Genomic DNA, 24786 nt, shown 5'->3' on the forward strand with positions numbered 1-24786 from the left:
TTCATTTTAAATGTTTCTGTAAAAAATAAGTGATGTTAGGTGATTTTTTAGTGCCTATTTGATTCAGAAACATTCTATTCATAAAAGTTTTACTTAAAACTACAAAAGAGGAAAAAGGTGAAATATCCATCAGCAGTATAATGTAATTCTGGTTGATTCTGAGAGCAGAAGTCAGCCAAGATGAACAAATGACTCTTGTAATTTTGTATCAGAGATCAAAAAAATTAGCCCTATCAAATGAGGAGGGAGAGGAAATGGCATAGACCTAGAGGAAAAGGTTATAATATTAGCTTAGGATGAGTAAAAGTAATTCACTAATAGCAAATTCCCTTTATCTGACTGAATTGTAGAAAATTTTAACAAATCTTATTAAAATGGACAAACACTATTTCCTGAAATGATAATAAAAATAGATTATAATAAATGCTAAGTACTCTGCACCCTGAACTGCATCTTGTTTTTTTCCAAGGAAACATGATATTTTTCTTTAGTATCCTGTTAGCCGAGTTTCAGTTTAGGACAGATCCTTGGAAACATAGCAACATTAGAGTTGTAGGTGGGATGAGATGCGTAATTGTAATTGCCTTTATGTAGATAGTACTGTACTTGGAATGTGTAAAAATCTTCCTAAAGGTTGGTGTAAATAAAGGGTTGCAAACAGATTTGAAATCTATACAGATATTAGCTTGGGTCTGCTTAAAGTTCTTTGTTGCTGACAATGATTCTGATATATGATCTTAAGATTTTAAAGAAGAGTGTTCTATGAATTCCAGATCTTTGTCATGGACAAAGAAGTCAAGTATTACTCCTTTAAGATTCCTAATTTATTTGTTCCTTGAGAGGTTAGCTAAAATTAAGCTAGTGAGTAAAAACCCAGAAATTCAGTTCTTATATCTATAGTAAATAGAAATGAGCCTCACTCATTATAACTCTTCTCTCAAGTCAGGTGGAAAATGAAACTTTTTTTCACAAAGACATCTTAATTTGTCTCCAAAAGACACCTTAATTTGTCTTCATGAAATTGAAATAGACACTAATACTGTGGTGAAACATATACTGCAAACAAATCGTTTAGGCCACAAAATACACTGCTTTTAATTAGCCAGGATTATATGAGTAATCAGCTTTTTCTGTTTCACTCTGAACATACTGTCCTACGTTTTATTTATTTTTGCTTGTTATAATGTAAAGGTGATGTATATGTATATGTATATGATTATCAGGTGATATCTAAGGCAGAACATCAAATCCTACCTTTATTACGATGTTTTTCTTAGTTCTGGGCATTAAAATATCATGCATTGTTGATTTTTGCTTGCCTATATCTTCTCCCACACCTAAATAAGTATTTTCTCTATGGGTAGCTCTCTAGAATAAGATCATATGAGTAAAATGAAATAATTAAACAGCCCCAATGATAGACAAAACACTTTAAAAAACAGACTCACTCTGAATTACCACTTGGCTTCCTTTCAGTTTTTGGCATCAGACCTCCATTTAAGGTGTATAGCTTTGATCAGAAGAGCAAAGCATTGCTGACAACAAAGAAGGAGAAAACAAACACTCCTGGGGCACCTGGGTGGCTCAGTAGGCTGGCATCCCTCAGGTCATGATCTCAAGGGTTCCTGGGTTCGAGCCTGCCTTGAGCTGTCAGCTCAGAGCCTGGAACTTGCTTGGGATTCTGTGTCTTCCTCTCTCTGTCGCTCTCCTACTCGTGCTCTGTCCCTCTGTCAAAAATAAATAAACATTAAAAAAAAAAAGAAAAAGAAAAACACTCCTAAAATGATACTAGGGAGAGATAGGACCTTCATTCTCAAAAAGCGTAGACGCAGCTTTTTTTTTTTAATCTACTGTGGAAATAGAGGGAAATATCCCAGACTAAAAAGAAGCAATGCTTTCTTGAGATGACTCCTCATGCTGGGTTTCTTCTATTTCACATCTATTGGGGATTGGAGTTGTGCAGAACCTTTTAGGAAGCTTTCCACATGGATTTATGAAGTAGTGACATCACTAGGGATATAGATAAAAACCTGAACATCAATTAAACAAGAGCCACATTTTTATTAGATAACTGTTTTCCAACTTAATGTTAAACAGGTAAGTACCTCAGGTACTCAAATTTTGTTGTCATGTTACATAGAACTTAAAAACTCAGGCAGAAATGAAAGAACCTGATTTCTTAAGTATGGTGAGGAGGAAATCAAGTTGTGAGAAAGCTCAGGAGAGAGGAAGGGTCTTGGCATAATAAAGTGTGTACGCACAACATGTTTGTGTGTGTGTGTATGTATGTATTTCTGATATAAATAGCAAATTGAATATTGAATTATGAAAAACATGTTACAGCTCCTGTTTCCCTTCTCACAGGCTAAGTAACTATGAGAGAGCCATTCTTTCTGTATCAAATTAACAGAGTAGTTTAATTATCCAGCTCCACTTCCAGTGGGTTCTGTGACAAAATTCAGGTGTGTCAACATTAGAAATGACACTGCCAGTTATTTAACCAGCAGAAAAAAGTTTACTTGGGAATAGTAGAGGAAATGAGGTTCGGGACATGCTAGCTATGACAAACCACAGGCAAGTCTGAAGGACAAAGGAGAGGGGCTTGCCTTTGGAGGGGACAGGAGGAATTTGGTTGATTTGAAGGAAGGGTCATTGGAGGAGAGCAAGAGTTCAGGGTTGCAGCTTCTCAATGGCTGAGTGCTGGTGGTTTTTCCCCTGGGTTATTGCTGGGTAAGGAGAGAATCTTCATTCATCCTGCTAGGGTAAGTAAAGCGAGCTTCTTCCTACTAGGGCATGTGAAGTAGGCTGCAAAAGTGGCAGGCGTTGAGTGAGAACAGTGCCTTTACCGAGTCTGACGCCGTTTTGAATTAGGTTGCTTTTGTTTATTTTCACAGGTGCTCATTCATAGCACCCATAAACTTTTCAGAGCATGGAAGAGAGTGGGCAAGAATAGACTAAAAGACTTTTGAATTTAAGAACACTGATGCAGGCTCTCCATTGATGTAGGACTCTCCTTCCTCCCTCTCTTGTCTCTCTTAAGAAACATAAAGTCATGTACTTTGCACAGGCATTGTTTTCAATTCTTTAAGTTTATAGTAATAACTCAATAGAACCTTATAAGAGCATTACCACAATTCTCCCCATTTGATGGATGAGGAACTGAGGCACTATGAGAGTAATTGAGCAAAGTCTTGGCTTTCAGTGGGAGGAGGTGGAATTCCAATCCAGGCAGTCTGGTTCAGGAATCTATATTTTACTACTTTTCTTTGTATTTGTCCCTTTAAAATGAAGTTCAGCGAAACAAGATGCAAACTGGCGAGAGGGCTGGGAAGGGTTAACGCTGAAACACATCCTGGAGCTGAAAAAACAAAAACAAACCAGCAAGCGAATGCCAGTTAAAGCCCCCGTAGGAAATTCAATGGGCCTCCTGTTTCTTTAAACTCTCCTTTCTCTCCGGCGGACCCTTTACAAAGCAGCAGCGGCCCCGGGACCACGCTGTCGCGCGCTACCTTCCTCCTCCGATCTCGCGGGTCTGGGGTCTGAAGGGATTTTTCAGGGTCAGTAGCAGAACTCACTCGGGTTTGCTTTCTTCACACCCCAATTGGTACACACGTCCTCTCAGGAATGGCGAACTGTAATTAACCCTTTAGCGCCCAGGGAGACCCCGCCAGCGGCTGACATCTACCGGGTGCCTAGCGGGGCTATGACCCCCCGCAGCCGGGCGCGAAGGAGGCGGCCTGGGGGCCAGGTGGGCGACGGCGCCGCCGGTGCAGCTGCAAAGGGCAAGCGCCGGGTGCTGGATGGCGCCCCGGCGGCGCGGAGGTGCAGCCCGGCGCTCCGCGCCGAGCTCGCCTTTCTCGCCTCGGCTCCCGACTCTCCGAGCGGTCGGCTGCTGGGAGCGCGCAGGGCTGGAGTTGCCCTCTCTCTGCCCCTTGCTTTTCTTCTCCGGCTTAATCTCTCGGCGACTTCACGGCCAGCCCCGAGGAAAGTGCAGCCATTGGACAGGTCGGTGCTGGCTGCCGGTTTCGGGTAGGTAGGTGGGAGAAGCCTGAAGGAGCGAGGGGAGGGAGGAGGGAGGAGGGAGGAGGGTGCAGCGGCAGATCTGGCAAATTGCAGGCTGCCTTCCCTCCCCAAAGTGTGGAGCAGAAGCGCGGGGGAGCTCGGCGGCGGCGGCGCCTCCTCCGCCACCAAACTCCCGGGGCTCGGCGGGGCTTGTAGCCACCTCCTCCTTAGCCAGGAGGAACCCTTTCCCGATAGGTCTTGGCCTGACTCCCCCGCCCCCCCATTTCTTTCTTCTTCCTCTTCCTTCCCCCTTCTTTATCTGTTTTTTTTTTTTCTCCTCCTCTCTGTTTCTCTCTCTGTCTCTCTCTCTCTCCTTTTTTATTTTTTTAAATTTTTTTTTCCTGGCTTCGGACCTTAGACTGCTGCTGCCTGAGCTTTCACTGGGCTCAACTCTTTAGAGCTGCCCATCCCTCCGGCTGTGAGAAAGGACGCGCGCCCTGCGTCGGGCGAAGAGAAGAAGAAAAACTTGTCGGAGGGGTTTCGCCAGCCCACATTAACCCCTTTCCCGCAAATCCAAACCTCCCGCCAGGGCCATCCCAACACTGGGGAAAGTTCCTTGTGAGCCGACAGCCCTCTTGGATTTGGAGGAGGCAGCCGCGCTGGCTATGGAATTAGATCTATTTTGAACCCAGTGGAGCATATCGCGGGGGCTCGGAAGTCACTGTCTGCGGGCACCCGGGTGGCGCTGCCTGTGCGGAAACGAGAGTTTACTAGCCCCGGCTGCAAGTGGCCTTTCCTCCTTGCCGTTGGTGTCCAGTGTCCGGGGTGAGGGCTTCGAGTGTTGTGGCAAGTTGCGAAGAGAGACTCGGAGGTCCGGAGAGGACGGCACCCCCCGCTGGCTCTCCCTTCCTCTTCCCAGCTCCTGAGTGTGAAATCCCGTCGAAATTTACAAAGGCCTCCAGGTTCAGCCAGACTGGTCCGCAGCGCTTGGCCCCAGCGTCCCCACCGTCCCGATTACTACTCGGAGCCTCCAACCACCCGGCGCCTGGGAAGGACTGGCGGGGAGGGGGAGGGAGGTCTCGGCGGCGGCATGGCGAGGTTCCCGAGGGCAGACCTGGCCGCTGCAGGAGTTGTGTTACTTTGCCACTTTTTAATGGACCGTTTTCAGTTCACTGAAGGGGAGCCTGGAAACCAAATCAATGGTAAGATGCACTTTAGCTTGTTGATTTTTTGCGCAACTGAAGATTTCGCTGGCACCTCCCCTCCATTCTCACCCCCCCCCCCCCCCCCCCCCCCCCCCCCCCCCGCACCTCATCTGTCTGCCCTTGGGAAAGTTATTGCAATTGCTTTTGGGTAAACTTGGGCTTTCCGAATGGGGAAAAGAGGCTTGGTTAGAGACGGGGACTGGAGGTTTCCTAGAGGATTTCGGGCTTCCTTCACCTGAATGACAGGGGTTGGTACTGTCTCCCCAAGTCGCCCAGAGGGGGCTCTGGTGTGTAAGAGCAAGCCTTCTGAAGATACCTTTCCCAGAACTGGCATCCCTGGGAAGTCTTCTCTCTGGCTCCTCCTGCTTCTCTGCTGCCGCGATAAACTAAGCGAGTGCGTGATGGGGGCCGTGGGTGGGGGACGCAGTGGCAGCCGGGGATTGCAGGGTTTCCCCCAGCTGGAGAAATTTTCTTGTGGGAGCCCTTTTCTTCCCCAAGCGATCTTCACCTTAGTTGTCTTTCGTGTGTGGGGCTGAACGGGCTCTGGACGTGGGTCGTGTAGGTGCGGCGCCGAGGTGGCAGAAATGGGGTGGGCGCGCCTCTGGAGACCAGTCCCTGTCCCCATTGTCCTCCGCCGGCCGGCTTCGCAGACAGAGGCCCGAATATGTCCGGGGTTTGACCAAGTGCCTTGACATCCCCCAGCGCGGAGACCCGGCCTTCGCATCATCCCTGTGGCCGCTCCAGGCGCATGCCAGCCGGGTGAGCGTCCAGCCGGGAGCCGCGCCCCCGGGGCCAGCTCGGAGCCTGCGGAGCAACACCCCGCCCGCGACCCGCTGGCTCTCCTAGGCTGGAAGCTAAGCCGGAGGTTCAGGTGCCTCCCGCGACCCTGCTCTCAGAACTGGGTGCCTGCTCACCCTTTCTGCCCCTCAGGAAGAAAGTGGAGAAACAGGCAGAGAGACCTTGGCAGAAATGTGTGAACTCAGACTTGGAGAGGAGGTGAAATAAACAAAAAACACTTGAAGAAAAAAAGGAAAGAAAACACAAACTTTCTGATTTGCGTAATCAAGATTTCGTTTTGTTTTAATAATGAAGTCTAGGGTAGTGGTGGTGGTGTTGGTAAGTGATTCGTCAGAAGGTATACATGTGTCCACAAATGTCAAACGTGAAAGTCGCAGATGGAAGCTTACCGAAGTCACCTGGGGATTCCAGGTGAGGTGAATCTTGGAGAAAGCCCTTCAGTGAAATTCACCAATCAGAGCTAGAAATCAGCTAAAAACACTGTCTCTGCCCCTGGTGTAAATTCTTATAGAGAACACATAGATTCTGACTCTGCACTCCAGTTGATGATTGGAAGGGTGTGTGGGTTGGGCGGAGTGGGCAACATGTATAACAACGCTTTTAAAACTGTGAAACACTTTAAAACTCCAGTTTTCTTGATGGTGATTTGCCTTTGTCACGTATAGTTTTGTTCTGCATAAATGGACATAGGTTGTTCTTTATCAGGAATGTTGTCAGATTATCCTTTCTGCTTATTTGTCTGCTACATTTCATTGATTTTACCCTGTGGTACTCATATGGTAGGGCTCCTTTCATGGAATAAGTAAATGCTTAAATAAAACAATTGACTTCATCCCAAAGGAGATGAGAGAGATGTATATGCCAAAATGCATTCCAAAGTTGTTTATTTGAAAACTTCTTTGGCACTGGGTGTAAATAATGCATTTACAGGGGGGGGGGAAACAACAAAGATCAGCAGATATTTATTTTTTATGAACTTCTTTCATTAATGGTATGTTACTGAGAAAAGAATATGTATACATTTTCCTATTCTAAATTCTCAAGTTGAGGATGAAGTGAACATTCACTCTAAGATTGCCCAGATAATTAAAAGCTGTGGAGATTATAAAACACCTAAATTGTTCAACATAAATGTACAGGTATTATAAACTAATTATAAACTAGTATCTGTGGTGGAAAATTACTCTAGAACCCCATATTTTTATAGGCTTGAGTAAAAAGTGAATAGTTTTAAATTTCTTAGTGTTCTAGAGATTTATTGCAAACTGAAGTAGCTTCTTTACTGGATACCAGTCTACATATAGTTTTTGAATAATCTTGAAGTTAAATGGTTATTTTTCATTGCTATAAATACAATATAGCAATGAAATAGAAGAAAAAATAATTTCCTTTGTAAATAGCTAAAATTTCACTATGGGAAAATTTTAAAGAGGCCAACAGTCTTGAAATTTGCCATGTAGCAATCAGGATTTTTATCACAGACATTTTGGCACAGGAGAAAAATATCTGATTTCATAACAGGAACATTTAATTATGTATTACTTTAGAAAATGCTGCAGTTGATTTTATTGCCACCAGAGGGCAGAGGAACTACCAATTTCTCCTATTCCCATTCTTGCCCAAATCTCTCAGATTAATGATCTTCAATACTTTGTTTTTCCTATGCGCAGTATTTTTTTTTTTTGGTATTTAAGCTTATCACATATAAATGAGTGGAAATTTATAATAATGAGTGTTTATTTCCTGTGTTCATTGATATTAACTTTTCATTCAACATTTATTTAGTACCTCCTACATGTAAAGATCTATACTTAAAAAAGTTTTTTTATGTTTATTTACTTTTGAGAGACAAAGAAAGACAGACTGTGAGTGGGGGAGGGGCAGAGACAGAGGGAGACACAGAATCTGAAGCGGGCTCCAGGCTCTGAGCTGGGGCTCAAACCCATGAACTGTGAGATCGTGACCTGAGCCGAAGTGAGACACAACCAACTGAGCCACCCAGGTACCCCATGAAAATCTATACTTTGAATACATTCTTGTGGTGTGTTTGTATAGTAAAAAAATTAAAATATCTTCTTTTGTATCACTGTTGGAGAGTTTTAACAAATTATTGTGGAATTCTCAACAATATAGCTTTCAGATATCTCTTACGACAAAAAGTTCATTATATAATAAATTATCTTTAGGAATGAATGTAATCTACACATAGATGAATAGTATATGCCATACTAAATAGTTTTTATCAACACCAATAAGAGATTAGTATAAATTTTTTGTTTGCATATATACCAGAAGATAAAATTATAACAGAAGGTTAATCAAGTGAATATTCTCTATAAAGTATACAGAGGTCAGATTAGTGAACGAATGGTAGGTTGATTTTTATTTTATTTTATTTTATTTTATTTTGGGGGGGGGGCGTGTAGAGAGAACGGAAGAGAGAGAGAATCCCATGTAGGCTCCTTACTATTAACACAGAGCCAGATACAGGGCTCGAACTCACAAACTGTGAGATCATGACCTGAGCCATAATCAAGAGTTGACACTTAACCAACTGAGCCACCCAAGAACTCCAGGTTGATTTTTAATAAATCAGTGACTCATGATTACATACAAAAATTTTTTAAACACAAAATGTGAGAGTCTTTTTCTTTTAGAGAATTGATACAAGTTGAAGCCTAAGGTTGGGTAAGATTTTTAATTCATGGATGCCTGCACAGAGATTTGAAATAATTATTAAGTAGGACAGTTTATGCATTTGTTAAGTTTTATCAAGTAGAATGTACTTGAGTAAAACTTAGTAACAGAAGATACTAATTTGCTGTAAACAGATTTCTTCTCTGCCTGCAGAGAAGTAGACAACATGGATACTTTACAATTAGTTTTGTCTCTGGGTTTTTTTTTTTGTTTTTTTTTGTTTTTTTTGCTTTCTAAGAGGTATTTCCTATTGTAGAAGCAGAATATTTATGAAGATTAATGAACTGATCAACAGCTGTGATCATGAGGTCTGAAGTCTTGAGCGGTTTCCTACTATGTCTTCACCATGGCCTCCAAGGTCATTATCATGTGGACTGGACCTAAGTTTTCGCTTTCCCTCCTCTCCCTGTTTCTGAACACTCTCACCAGTGGAGGCTCCTTAATCCTCCCTGAGGAGGTGCCTTGGGTAACTACCTTTTTCCAGTCCTCCTTCACGTTCTTCCCTCATATGTCTCCATGTGCCCACCTCCTGCTTTTTCTTACAGCCTTATCTCAAGTGACACAGTTCACAAAAGGACATGATATCTCAGAACCCTCTGGGAATTTCTATGCCTTTTTAAAGGCACTTGTTTGTTTGAATCCGCTTGATAGTGGAAGCAATTGTTTCCCTCCATCCCATTTCTGCATCTCTTTCAGATACTTTCTTAGACCACAGATCACGTTCTGGAGGTCATGGTCCATTCACTTGTGAACCCCCCAGGCATCTCACACACAGGCATGCAGTAAATAGCTGTTGAACTGACCGGACTGAATGGAATTGCAGTTCAAGCTGGACTGTCGCATTGAATGTCACCTTGGGCGACTTCTGGAAAGTGCATTTTACCCTGTTTTATGACTTTTTCCACCAATAAGTTGGAAATGAATATATAGACAGATTTTATAGACTTGATTGTTTAAAACAAGAGAGTAGGGTCCAGGGGTCTTCTGAACTTTTATAATGCTTATGGTGGATAATATTTACCTTAAATCTTTTTTTAATAGATAGAACTTTTAAAAAGTTCATTGTGTCATTCAATTATATTTCTGTTTTCTGAATGAATTTTTCCTCATGTTCTTAATCTAACACCTTTAAATACAGTACGTGTGTATGTGTATATGTGTGCATATATATATGAAAATGTATATGCATATATGTCTATATAGACATATAGTGCAATGTATTTTCAGCAGAGATTAACACTATTAAATAGTTTAACAGTTTTAGTTCTTTGAGAAATTACTCTTGAATTGTGGTCAGGCCTCAAGTCGTCAACCTGCACTGAAGGATCCCTTGAAAAAAAAACAAAGTAAAAATAAATAAATTTTAAAAATAAAAATAAAATAGATAAATAAGGCTATTTCCTAAAACTTGTTAGGGTGGTTGTTTTGGGGCAGGGAATGGGTGGTACCATGATCATCTGTTCTCTGAGTAGGTGAGGGCACAGGAGAGAGAAAAAAAGGAGAGAAATTTTGTATCTTAATAACAGATACAGTTGTTCTTCTGAATTAGTTTATTTCTGTCTTCTGGACATGGTGCATAGTGACCAGATGCATTACCTGTTAAAATTTGGTTTCTTGAAAGCCCAGAGCACAGTTTGTAGCCTACCTCCAATAAGTATGTACACTTTCTGGACTTCATTTTTTTGTGGACCCGCTTACCATCTTCTCTTTCCTACTTCTTTTTAAAAAATACACTTATTTATTTATTTTGAGAGAGGCAAAGAGAGAGCGAGAGAGTGAGCCCATGCGGGGTAGGGGCAGAGAGAGGGAGAGAGAGAGAGGTCAGCACAGAGCCCAAAATGGGGCTCAAACTCACAAACTATGAGATCATGACCTGAGCTGAAATCAAGAGCCAAATGCTTAACCGACTGAGCTACCCAGGTGCCCTGTTCTCTTTCCTCTTCTTTATTTTTGTCCAACTTTCCTTACTTAAAATCTTGTCTTGTAGTTGTTTCAGAGATGGGAAATAAGTAAATAAAAAGCAATTACCACAATCCATAAAGCTATATATTACTAAGTTGCTTTTCAGCCCTCTTTTAGTCTGACTAATTCCAGTCCTCAGCCTTTATTCCGAGCACATTTTCTCAAAGCTTTAATTATCTCTTTATAGTACTGCACTCTGAGAAGTCTTTCTTCTTCACTAAGGTTCACACAGGATGTCTTCCCTCACTATCCTCCAGACAATGATTCCGTTCAACTGAGGACTTCCTGAAGAATGACAGACTAAGTAGTGATGCTTTTATGAAGGCAGTTTCTCCCGCTCTTTCTTGAGTCACATAGAGCCTGGTCAAATTAGCACAGTAGTATCTGAGGAACGAAGAGAATATAAAATATTCTACATTATGTGGTAACTGGACTTTGAACTCATTTTTCAAAGTATTTGTTCTTTGTCAAGTTCTTATTTCGCCCTCTTTAATTAAAAAGGTGGTGAGTTATGGCATAATGGTCAGATTTGGGTATTTAAATAGAATCTGAGACCTCATCAGGGACCTGTTTGGTATTAGTATAGCTTGTTAAAGGTTGCACATCTGAATATGCAGTCCGAAACTAGGTGGCCTTCCGTGAAATGTAGATTTGTAATCTCTTCCCCTCGAGGTCATCCAAACAGAAGCAAGCATGAGTTGCTCTCCTCTTCTAAATTAAAATCGGGCAACAGTCACTGTTTCTACTTCACATGTTAGAGCAGAGAGAGTCCTGTGGTTTTGCTGTGAGGGTCATAAAGGCAAGAATTGCAGAATGACTTCCATTTTGTTTTCTGGAGTCTTTTTCCTGAGTTCCTCCCTCTCCTCACCTATTATTTTTCACTAATTAATTGGAAAAATTTCCTGGAATTCATACTGCTCAAGGTCTCATCCTGTAGGTGCTTAGCTCATTGAAGGCTTTGAGAATACAGAGAGAATGTAAAGGATTTGCCCCGTGGATAAATTGCATAAAAATCAGAATATTTAAAAGTCAATTTTCTACATGCTCCTTGAGGTGTTCAGTGATCGGAGGAGTGTAAACGAAGCTGGCATAGTTTCTTTAAGCATGAGCCTTGGTAAGTACACCATTATTTATTTCCATCAGGATGATGGTTTTTTTGGTCCAGTTGGAATCTAGAGTATTCAGCATGCACTGATGTTTGGTTTTTTGTTTGTTTGTTTGTTTGTTTGCTTGTTTGTTTTTAGGTGGTAGTTTTTAAGTTAAGACAGTTGTTAATTATGTATGTAGACCTGTTGGTAGCAGTAGCCCCCAACTTTTTCTCTCTGAAACCATAATCCGGACATCCAATAAAATACTGATTTCCCTAAGCCCTAAAAGAGAAGCAGGAAAGGCAGAATTTATCAATTTAGAAAATGAAATTTACAAATAATCATGATTTTAAGATGTGAAAATGGTCTTCTAGGGTGTATTTCTATTATGCATATTTGTTTAATTCTCTCCAGAAACAGACCATAGCTGTCACTGACACAACAAATCTGATTACTTAACTGGTAAGTTGTTCATTTGTTTGGTCAAAAGAGCCCACTGACCTTGTGCAGACAGCAGGGAGCAAGTTCAGTGTTGTCCTTGACTTCTTTTGGCTGCACTCTCTCCTCCTGCTCTCCATTTCCTTCAGGACATCACTGTAAGCTGCACTACGAGATACTCATGGAAAATGTATGTGAAATGATTTACGGTATACTGAATCTTAATCTCACAGCATAGGGATGCTTACTATTTAAAGGAATCCTGTCCTGGGGCGCCTGGCTGCCTCAGTTGGTTGAGCACTGAGTTTGGCTCAGGTCATGATCTTACAGTCCATAGTTTGAGTCCTGCTTCAGGCTCTGTGCTGACAGCTCAGATCCTGGAGCCTGCTTCGCATCCTGTATCTCCTCCTCTCTCTACCCCTCCCTGGCTTGTGCTCTGCCGCTCAAAAATAAAATAAACATTAAAAATTATTTAAAAAAATAAAGGAATCCTGTCCTGAACTTTTGATTAAAAAGAAAATCAATCTCTGAATTATTTTGCTAGTCCATAATTTTATGTTTAAAACTAAAGTATACTGTATATAGGTACTTGAACTATGAAAAACTAAGAAACAAAAACTGAATGACAAAATACAATATTAAGTATTTGCATTTTTGTTTTTTGGTTCCTGTTTGGAGTAGGACTAGAGAGAGGCATTTGAAGTTATTTGTTCACACAACAAAAATCTAAAGAGTATTTTAATACCTATTTAAAAACTCTGGATGCCTATAAAAATAAAGTTGACTTTTTTGGGGCTCCTGGGTGGCTCAGTTGGTTAAGCGTCTGACTTCAGCTCGGGTCATCATCTTGCCCTCCATGAGTTTGAGCCTTGTGTCAGGCTCTGTGCTGACAGCTCGGAGCCTGGAACCTGCTTCAGATTCTGTGTCTCCCCTTCTCTCTGCCCCTCCCTCCCTCACACTGTCTCTCAAAAAGTATAGATGTTAGAAAAATTTTTTAAAATAAAAATAAAATTGACATAGTTAAAAAAAATGTCATTTCACATCAGCTTGAGAGCATTCTTGCTGTATTTACAAAGATATTGCTTGATATTTTATTTTCATAGCTGATAACATCATAGGCTATCATATATCTTGGGTGATGTATATTTGTATCTGTTTTGGTTTATAACTTGTATTTTAAATTTTTACATAGCTTTAAAAATTTCTTGTATTCAGATTAAATTTCTTTAATTCAAATTAAATGAATTTTATGAAAGCATTTAATTTGACATGAAGGATGTGTTAAAATATTTCGTATATCAGAGTATTGTACCATTGGTTGATACGGCAAGACTTGCAAAATACTGATGAATATGTTATAAAACAATTTTGGTTGAGGCTGAATTGTGTGATAATTAATCACTTTGACATAATGATAATAACATCACTTGCTGTTTTGTACACATGTATGTGTCCGTCCTAATTTTTCCGTAACTGATTCGAGTTTTCTAGTTATTTCCCCACCATTGACTTGTCCGTCTTCCATCAATCAGTGCAGGTAATCAATCAGAGAAGGCTTAAACACTCCTGCTACCCATGTCCTTGCGTATGTCTGTCTTCAGGTTCATGCACAGGGGTTACTTAGCTTATACTTCAAGACAGAATTCATGGGTTGTTTGGCTTATGAATGTTCTTCTATGAAAGATAATGCCTGGGACAAGTCCTGCTAGATATTCCAAGATTGCGTACTTCAGAGATAAAGGTCGGGCGGGGGACCCCGGGTAATTATCTCTGTGTGGATATCACGCAGTCTTAATTACTTTAGCTTTATAACAAGTACATCTGGCCGGGCAAACCTGTCTCCTTTGTTTTTGATCTTCAGAAGTATCGTGGGTATTCTAGAAGACTCTTGGCATTTCTACTCTCTTCCTGGAATAAACTTTTCAGTTTTCACTAAATCCTCTATTGGACTTCGTTTGAAATCATACTAAATCTCAGGGTCATTTCGTAAAGATTTCGATTTCTAAACAACTTGGAGACACTGTGATTTCTTTACTACAACAGCTAAAAGCCAGAACTAGTACCCTGGCACTTTATAACGAATTGTTAATAGGGACTATTCGGCAATGATCTTTTTTAGTTGAAACAATGTCCTTAGATGGAGGGCTAGTGCTGTTTTCCTGATCACATCATGAAGCTGATGGTCCATTCTAATTGTTTCTTAGGAAATACCAGTAGAAACCATAGGTTAATTAAAATGAACAGCTCAACTGAGGGAAAGAATGTTAATTCCTAACTTCTTGGAAACTACAAAAAATGAGAGGTGAGCACTTAGGAAATAATATGTGAAAATTGTGACATTTTCACAGTGTCCCTTTCAGTAACCCATCACTAGACAAGCAGAGCAGTAATTGGGAAAACTAGGTTTTCTCCTTCATAAGAAACAGCTCTGGTGAGTATGGCAAAAGCCCCTGGATTTAGGATTCTCCTTAATGTTTGCTCTTTAATTAATTAATATCAATTTCATGGGAGATTTATATCGAAAGCAAGTGCACTTTACAAATTACTACCATTTAAAGATAATAGATTTATGATTTTATTTAGACTACAGGCATTTATAATTTAAATGGTTACAATTTACTGGAGTTGAGAATCCTAACCGCATCTCCACCTCAACACGGTTTAAAACTGGCCGTTGCTCTGTACTCATGGGTCCTTGTCTGGGTGTTTGTTAATCAGGAGTCAACTGACAAGGCAGGCAGTCTGTTTTATTTCTTTGTGATTTAGCCTTCATTATCTTTTTAACATCTGTTGTTCATTTTAGGTATTTTTAAAAACAAGCAATGATTTAAAGTCATTCTGCAGATTACAGTCTCATTGTCTGGACATTGCAAAACAGCTTTATGCAGGAAGCCAGACTTGTGCAATGTCAGTTTTCTCAAGCTGTTTTTAGGAGAGTGGTTTGTAAAATAGGCAGAGCCAATAAGAAGCTAATTTTTCTAAAGCTCAGGACTGATGTTTGACTCCAGACTGCTTTTCTCCATTCCCTGGTTCCATCGTCCTGGCTCCAGCAGGCCACCATTTTTCCTAGCCTCCTTTACTTCAACAGCTTCACTCCTTGCCTCCAAAATTGTCCTGCTGGAATCCATTCTTCATTCCACAGCCTGAAAGCTCTTTCTAAAATCCAAATCTGGCTGTGCCACTCCTCTGTTGAAAATGCTTTCCTGCCTTCCTACTGCTCTAGAGTCAAGGCCTTCAAAATTTTTGTCCTGGCTTCCCTCCCTGGGTTCAAATTTATCACTTCCTCCCTTCTGGTCACCCATTCCCCAGCGCATTCTCCTCTCTGAAAACTGTGCGTGCCTTTCCTTCTTGGAGCATGCTTTCCTCCTCTCTTTGGCGATTTGCCCTTCAGGTCTCATATTTGATATGAATTTTGGCACACTGAATAATTTTTGTAGTGTTTGCCAGCTCCCAGTTTGAGATGAATACCTCGCCAAAGTGCACTTTACAGGTCCTCATAATATCACTTATCATCAATAGTGTGGTTGTGTCTTCATTTGACTGTAAGCTGCCCGATGTGAGAGGCCAAATGTGACTGATCACCACTGAATCTCTGTCTCCAAGAACAGGAAGTCCTCCTTGAAGATTTGTTCAACAGAAGAATCTTGTTAGCGTTCCACTTGTAGGATATACTGTATTTGTTCAGATTCATTACTCAGGCATAGAATTTTGTTTCTACCTTGTTTCTTCATATTTCTTTGGGCAGAATTTCTAAATCATAATTTAACATGCCTCAGATTTAAATGTCAATAGTAAAATATATACAAACCAGAGATTAAGTGACTTCAGAGTAAGGGAATTTTCATGCATTATGAAGAATTGAGAGTTCATTTACAAATGACAGTGTAAGAATAATCAAGTCCTTTGTTAAGCTAGGGAGAACAGATACTTTAATGATAATACTTTAGTTAATTATACTTATTAATTAGTATTTTATAAAGTAATTCAGCAACTTGAATTGTCTAAAAAATATTAAAATTGGTTCATTTGCTTCTCTGGAGGGAATTCCATAGTTTAAAAGAACATATGGATAAACAATGAATGAAATAAAAATTTGAGACTAAACCATGAAATTTGCATAAACAGCTTTCCAGCTATCTCAAAGCTAAAGATGCAAAGTAGGAAATACTCTATAAGATTAGGTATTTAAAAGATTTCCAGATGCAAAACACTGGGCAGCCTTGTAAATGTTATTTTCAACAAAAGGGCCTAAGATATGTCTTAATGCTGCACTCAGTGATGTTAGTTGACTCCTTCCAAGGTTCCAAATGGGATCCACTTCGTGAAGTTTACATCAGTTTTGGTCAGCATCTTGCGTGTGCTCTACAACTTATATTTGCTGTTCTCTAGGCACATTTTTATTACCTTTGTCTATTTATTGTTTTGTTTTGTTTTTTTAGAAACATGCCCAGAGTTCTTTTTGTATTCCATAGTAGTTTTATTGTGTGAACAGATGATATTATCTGCTCAGTATCTCTTACCCATTTCTACTGGAAAACACCTTACCACGAATATCCTCTCTGACTTTTCCGGGGTTCTCCTTGGAGCTTCTGTCGTAGATATCATGCTCCCCCAAGACACTTAAACACCTGTTTAGGTGAGTACTCATTGTATCCATGTGTCATGGACATCAAGTCAGTCAACCTCCCTTTTAGTCAAGGGAAAAAGTCAAGGCCTTCAGTAATCTGGTCCTGACCTAACCCCTCCAGGTTCACATTCATCACTTCCTGTTTTTGTTTTTGTTTTTGTTTTGTTTTTAAATACCTCTGGGGAAGTTTCTGCATTGGGAAGATAAAAGTCTAAAGCCACGTATAGGAAATCTTAGATTTTCCAAAAGCATAAACCAAAAAGTTTGAGTTTTTGAGTTGAAATTGTTTACTTGCCGCTGAAAAATCTTGGCAAATATGTATTTTTAAAAATTATATTGCTATCTGAATAGTTATTTGATTGATGACTATTTCTCCCACTAAACTGAGGGTAGAAACCATGTTTTACTTTTTTTTTTCTTGGCAGTCTCATATTGCCCCTCAAGACATATTTGTTAAATAAACTTTCAAGATAAGCTCACTTTATAGAGTGCCATTTCCTAACTATTAAAATATTTAAAATCTCAGGCATCAGGTGGAAGATTGTGACTGTAATAGTTTCTTCTCTGTTGTTTTTCTCAAGTAATATTTTCTTCCTTTCTCATTTTGCACATTAAATTCCCTTACCTGGTTCTTATTTTTTTGTGCTTTATTTGTGTCTGTCATTTACCCTGCAGTTCTTATTATTTTATTTTTGTTGTGGATAAACTTTCCAGGAAATAGAGAAGAGGAAGCCTTATAACTCATTAATGTTAGTTCATTAATCTTTATCCACAATTAACAGGCAAAAAAAAAAAAAAGAAAGAAAAGAAAAAAAAATACATTAATCAGACAATAGTTGATTTATAGCCAGTACTTGTTTATTTTTTATTTCATGCTTTTTTATTGGAATTTTCCAGTCCATTAAGAATTTTGAAATAAAACAAAAATAGCAAAACTACATTTCAGACATAGCACTCAGCACATAATGGTTTTCAATTTAAATTTTCTTGACTAACTTATTGAGTAGATGCCCACTAATGTCTGTTTTACTTCTAATGAAGGCATTGACTTTCATTTATCCAATAAGTAATCAATGTTTTTTAAATGGGTGGAGGAATATATTGATGCATTTAGTAGAAGTAGAATTGGCTCTTATAGGTTAATTGGAAACCTAGCCATTCTAAATCATATTCTTTATACCTAAGTTGGGGACTTCCGTATGTTATACACTTAAGTGTGATGTGTGCATAAAATATATGACATTTTCATAGTACAATTTGAAATCTCTTCATAAAGTTCACATCACCTAATTTTCATATTAGTTCAGCTATTCCTCCAACAGGAAAATTTCAGTAGGAAGATGTTTTTCATTCAATCAATTTAATTTCATAGTTCACTGTTTTAGGTAAAAATTTAAAAATGGTTTCTATACTTAAGGAAGGTGATCTGCAGGGGAAAATGAACACACACATAGCATGAATCTGGTGGGATAACTGCGACAGGGACGACCTAACGCAGGGACAAACCAGTGCCTGAGGAGCAGCAAAGCCAGAGGGGGACTGGCAGGGTGAGGTGGGGAGGGCTCCGGGGGAGACATCACTCCATTGCCTTTGGGTTGTTAGAGGGTGTTTCTGATGCCAAACAGGTTTGGGTACAAACCATGGCTTTGCCATTTACCGCTTGGGTGGCGCTGTGCAAGAATATTAACCCTTGAAACCTCCTTTCTTCAGCCGTCCACCCTGTCATAGTGACTGGTGAAGAATTTCTGTTCTCTAATGGTTGGTAAGGTTACCATTGGAATATAAAGGAGTATGGCAGCAGTAAATTGAGAGGGTATGTAAACAAGATGAAAAAAGGAAGAGCAAGGCAAGAAGTCTCTGCAGAATGGTGAGCAGTCTGAGGAGGCTTTCATGAATAATTTAAAAATATTAATTATTGGGTATCCATGTTTCAAACTGCCAGGGATAATATCATATCAACTTTGGTTTAGTGACCCTCGTGGGCAGTACTAGTGGTGCAGGTTTATGAAAAAATACGCCCAGTTAGCACTTCTAACACCATGTGAACACTGAACGGCACGCAGGCTACACCTCCAACAGGCTTCAGCTTGCATGACTAGGTTTTGGAATGCAAAGCATTGCTATTTTTCAGAAGCCTCCCCCTCACTCAGTGATAGCCCAGGGCACGATTTGGACTTGAAGAACATTATTCCAATAAAACATGGATTAAAAGAACACTCAAAAGAATTTATTTTTTACAAACTCATGTTGTGTAAAATGTGATGAAGCTCCCCCAAACAGTTTCCTTTTCTGGGACTGGGCTGAGGACACGAAACAAAATTCTGCTGCGTCGTCTACACCAACACAAGAAAGCAATACTTTGACCTTATTAATATACTTGCTTCTAGGGATAAACTGCTATATGACATTACACAATTCCCTTGGACGACAAGTTAACATTTTTGCATGGTGATGCTCTATTTATAAAGAGGTTCAGTATGCTACCTGTGTCTTCGTGAATTTATCTGAAAAAGCAAGCAATATATGTGTAAGAGTAAGACCGCTATTCTAATATTTAATCAGTGAATGGGAGATAAATGTCAAAAGAAGAAATGAATGGAGGTATTTAAAAATCTAAAGTCTTCTGAGTATTTCATACTCAGTATTTTTCCTCACAACTATCCAGAGCCATTGGTGGTTTAGTGGAGGCCAGCCCTGTGTATACGGGCTGCAGAGGTGGAGTCACTCCTGGTGTTAGTGGAGAGCAATGGAACAACTCTTTGTTCATGTTCTAGCCTCCTGCACTGACATGTTAGTGGTTGTTAGCGTCAAGCCTTGTGTTTAGATAGTGTATCTTGGGAAATTTCAGTATCCAAAGGAAAGACCATGGTCACCCACATCCTTTCTATTTGAAACCTACTTAGAATGGGTGTGGTAAAGAGATAGTTACAGTGTTCAGGTTCAGACTGGGACAGGCATGGTCCCTGGTTAGACCAAGAACAGTAAGAAGTCACTAAGAGCGTGTGTGTGTAGGTGTGTAGGTATGTGTAGGTGTGTGAGGTGTAGAGTTCTTAGAGGCAGATCAATGGGAATACCAAAGACAGTCTGGGAGAGAATAAAGAGAGAGGTAAACCAATATTCATTTTGTCTCTATATGTGTGTAGTGTATAGTGCCTAGGGTACCACTTTAATACCCTTTTGCCTATACGTTTTTTGCTAATGTTATCAGAAGTGAGTATAATTTTTCAAGATATCCACATTATCCAATTGGATTAATTTGTAAACTAAAAGAAACTGACCTACTCTATCATTGTTTCAAAATGACAGGACTGAATTAAGTTGAGATTAATATGCCATATGTTGGAGTAGATGGTGAAGTTTAGTTTTCAGAAGAATTATTTATTTATTTGACAAACACTTGCTAGATATATTCTATGTGCCAAACATTGTGCTGTAAAGATAAAAAATAAAGACCTTCCCAGCTAGCAGTTACAGTGCAATATTGGAAATAGGAAATTAACCAGATAATGCTAAGGGTGTGTGTGTGTGTGTGTGTGTGTGTGTGTGTGTGTGTGTGTGTAACAGAGAAAGTTGTAGGGACATAGGACTTAGACTAGAGTGTCAGGGAAGACTTTCTGGAGGAGTTTGTTTCAGTCTTGCTTTGAGGAATATGTGAGCACTAGGAGGGTGGAAGTGTGTATCCGTTCCAAACACAGAACAACCTAGAGGCAGAAAACTATGACTCTCTGGGTAAATGCAGTTGCCTGTGAGGAAATGATCATTGCAAGACTAAGAAAAGACTCATCTACCATAGGTAGATGTTGGACTCACTCCTGAAAGTGACAGCTGGCCAATGACAGATTTTTGTCAACTGAATAACAGACTCAGGTCTTTTAGAAAGATATCTATCATTGGTATTGAGAGCACATAGGAAAGGGCAGACCTGGAGACAGCTGAATTTAGGAACTATTGGATTAATAAGAATGGAAAGTGAAGAAGTCTTCCAGTAAGGGGAGAATTTTTCAGGTGGTTTAGGGAATAGAAAAATGGGTTCAGCTTTAAATGTGTTGAACATTGAAATGCTTGTGGAGAGATCATCAGATCTACCAGGTGAAGGTCTTGGATGAGACTGAAATGTTGAATCATCAGTATGATGGTGGTGGAAACTAGACAGGAAGCATGGGGAGATAGGAGTAGAAGGTCAGAATCACAGTCCTAGAGAGTGATCTGGGAAAAATAAGTGGAAAAAGGAACCCAGGTGGGAGAATGATAAAGGGCAACATGGAGAGGGAGGAGAAGCCAAACCATTGGAATTGGCAAAGAGGGGTCATCTGGGGATCTAGTAAGAGTGTTCTGGGTGGATGAATGGGGCTCATCTAGTGCCAGATTTCAGTAGGATAAGTGGTAAAGATGAATGGAGGTTAGGGTTACAGACAAAACTAAAATCTTAAAAACAAAACAAAACAAAACAACAACAACAACAAAAAACATATGGCTGGGAAAGAAGTGATGAGGAAGAAGTAGCCAGAGGGGAGCACGGATCAAGGGAGCTAGAGATGGGGATTTGAGCCTGCTTGTAGGTATGAGAGAAGCAGCCAGTAGATAGGCAGGCTGACTGAGAATATAAGCATGCTATAAATATAATATACTGTTAGAATTGTTGTCTCTAGTAAGATGATCCTAGTTCTCCAAAACTCCAATTGGCTTGAGAAACCCTTCATTATATCACATGTAAGAAGGTTGTTGCTATATCTAATAAAAATTTAATGAAGGTTTAGGTGATGTCACATTTATGTAACCTGAAGTTGTTAAATCTGTGAAATCTCTCAAATAAAATATCAGACAATTTCATCTTAAGAAATAGGAATAGAAGAAAATGAATGTTTTCTTTATCAGTTAAGTGTGGGCTATAAGATGGTAGAAGCAAGATAAATAATAGCTGTATTATAGAAAAGGATATTTAAAGCAATTTGTTAAGTTTCAGGCATTTTTAAAATGTTAAGCCAACATCATACCCTGAAGGAAAAGGAGTAATGACTTCATTGTTCTTTTACCAACAGGGAGACCAGGAATTAAATTCATAAAGTAAGGAAAGAGGGATGTTCTTTTTCACAGTATTTAATTTTTGTGGCTGTTTTCAAGATGAAGTTTTATAGTGACTTGAAACCGTGCTTGGCACATAGCATCTGCTCAGTAAATATTTGTGAACATTTATGTGTTATGTGTGTATAAAAAACCAAGGAAGGAAGAGTAAAAAAAAATTTTCATAAAAACTTTGGAACTCAGGGTGCCTGAGTGGCTCAGTTGGTTGAGCTTCTGACTTTTGATTTCAGCTCAGGTCATGATCTCATGGTTTGTGAGATCAAGCCCTGCATCAGGCTCTGCACTCACAGTGTGTAGCCTGTTTGGGATCCTCTCCTTCCCTTCCTCCCTGCCCCTCCCCCACCTGTGTACACTCTTTCTCTCTCTCAAAATAAATAAATAAACTTAAAAAAAATAGACTTTGGAACTGCCTTGTCAGTGAGAAATGCCAAACTCTTAATAAAAGAGGTATTTATTTTCTTCCATAATTGCCTTCAAGGTGAGTAGGAGTTTTTATCAACAGTTGCTTTATAAAATTGTTAGAAGAGTTTAAAAGGAGCGATTATTATCATCTGTAATATGCTACCCAGCAAGACATTCCTGACCAGCTTGACATTAAAACAAGTTAAGCTTATGCAGGTTTGAAATTAAAAAATAAATGAGACAAATATTAAAACCAAAAAATCCTTCTTATCTGTAGACTATCTTTCAGGATAGATTATAAATTTGTTTATCTTAGTAATTAGAACTTTGCTCCATGTCCTCAGTGTGTGTGTGTGTGTGTGTGTGTGTGTGTGTGTGTGTGTGTGTGTATCTGGAAGATGGGAGACAGGAAATGAATGAATGGAGATGAAAGTAAAAGATGAAAAATGGTGGGACACCTGGGTGGCTCAGTCGGTTAAGTGTCCAACTTTGGCTCGGGTCATGATCTCACGATTTCTGGGTTTGAGCCCCATGTCAGGCCCTGTGCTGAAAGCTTGCTCAGAGCCTGGAGCCTGCTTCAGATTCTGTGTCTCCTTCTCTCTGTGCCCCTCCCCGCTCATGCTGTGTCTCATTCTATCTCTCAAAGATAGATAAATGTACTTAAAATTGTTTTAATTAAAAAAATTTTTAAATGGCATGGTTAAGTCAAGTTCTGATAATTTAATGATATTAATAGATGCACCACAAGGTAATTACTTAGTTTGTGTTTTCTTAAATTATCTGTCTTATTTTAATTTTGTAATGTATTGCAAAAGCCAAAACAATAAAATGCAAAATTGATGAAAATTATTTCATAAGACATGCAGAAATGCTGATGTGGAGCATAAATGTGCATCCATATACTGTGATACTTGGGTTTGTAACGGAGCTTGTTAGGTCATTTATCATTGTTTGTCTATGTAAATTGCTTTGTCATATGCTTTCCTACAAACTAGAAACATAAGTCTCTTGTTTAGTTCATTTCGTATTCAATTAAGACTCTTAATATTTAAGCAGATAAGATATTAGTAAAAAGTCACCATCATAAAAACATTCAGTCTTTCTATCACTTGCGTTTTGGTGAAAAAGAAGAAAATAATTGTTATAATTCCATGAATTTATGTGATGTTTTCTTAATAAAATTTCTAGGTTCTCAATACTCACTTGTTTGTCCAGAATAGACATAATGTTATGCTTTATTTGTGTGTAAAAGAATTAAAACCACACCAGTGTTTGATATTTCATGTGTTATTTTATAACTTAAGCTCTATCGTGTTTTCTAGCATATGACCATAAATGCAACATTTGAAATTTGTGATCAAGTGTGTTTATGTCCCAATGAAAAAGATCAGTTTGTTAATCTCCTTAAGGGAAGTCTTTAAACAATTTTGAAAAGTGTAAGATAAATTTAAGTCAAATATTTAATCTTACAGAGCAAAGACTGAAGTATTGGACTAATATAAAACAACTCATGATGACTTACGTCTTGTAGCCTCTGTGACTGCCAGAAAGTCCTTTGTGAGGTCTTCTAACATTTTTTTGACTTTTTTTTTTTTTTTGAGTTGCTGCATGTATTGTGAGCACCTATTAATCTGGTAATTAGTTGTACATTTCATTTTTTACTTGCAGTCTTCGTAAGTCTTGTCTCTAGGCTGACTACACACCACTTTGAAAGAAGGGACACATCATTGGGTAAAGTCAATACCTGTGTACTGATTTACCTTTTTTGACCCTGGATGATAAGAGCCTCCATGTTCTTCCATTTTCAACATTGGACACTTTTGGGCCAACAGTTAACTGCAGGCTGGTGGTTTGCCCTTCATGTTATGCCTCTTGGGTTCCATCTTGTCATATGCTGGTCTCAGTTACAGGTGGAACCCACCAGTGGTGCTAGGTAGTAGGGAACACTTGTAAGTCAGGCAAACGTGGATTTGAAATCAGCGCTGCGCCCCCCTTCTTTGGGCTGTCATTTGAGCACCTGCTTCACTGTTCTTAGTTTCTTTAAATATACACCAAAGAGTTTTTCAAGACTTCAATGTATAGTGTATGCAGACTGCTAACTTTTGAGAAAACCCACAACTACAGTAATAACATCAATGATACATCTAACTCTCTAATGAGAGAGACCAACTTCGAACTAGCTAATTAAAGCAAGGAATTGGGGCGAAGCCTCATAGAGCCCAAGAAGAACAATGTGGCCAGGCCTCGGGGACAGAGTCTGTCATTTCGTACCTGTCTGTCCCTCTCTAGTCAGCCTTCCTCTGCTTCGGTGGTCCACAGGGCAGGATACACAGGGAGTAGCCTCTGCCTCAGCCACTCCAAAGTGTGTTGGCCTGTTATATTCCTACTCTAGAGTTCAAAAGTTCTGGGAAAGGACTGCATTGTCCTCCTCAGAACCATGCCACTGTGGCCAGGAGACCAGGTTCAATGAAACCTTATCTTTTTC

The 24786-nt window shown here is 39.7% G+C and overlaps 1 protein-coding gene across 1 annotated transcript in view; it reads left to right on the forward strand.

Moving 5' to 3' along the window:
- Positions 1–4345: 4345 nt before the first annotated feature.
- The window catches only part of PLXDC2 (plexin domain containing 2), a 438555-nt gene continuing 418114 nt past the window's right edge, over positions 4346–24786 (forward strand). Inside the window, exon 1 of the mRNA XM_029954388.1 lies at positions 4346–5204. Coding sequence (XP_029810248.1) covers positions 5093–5204 — 112 coding nt within the window. The 5' untranslated portion in view covers positions 4346–5092. The remainder of the gene's footprint in view (positions 5205–24786) is intronic.

The sequence above is a fragment of the Suricata suricatta genome, chromosome 10, assembly GCF_006229205.1.
Source record: "Suricata suricatta isolate VVHF042 chromosome 10, meerkat_22Aug2017_6uvM2_HiC, whole genome shotgun sequence".
In the NCBI taxonomy this organism is placed as follows: domain Eukaryota; kingdom Metazoa; phylum Chordata; class Mammalia; order Carnivora; family Herpestidae; genus Suricata; species Suricata suricatta.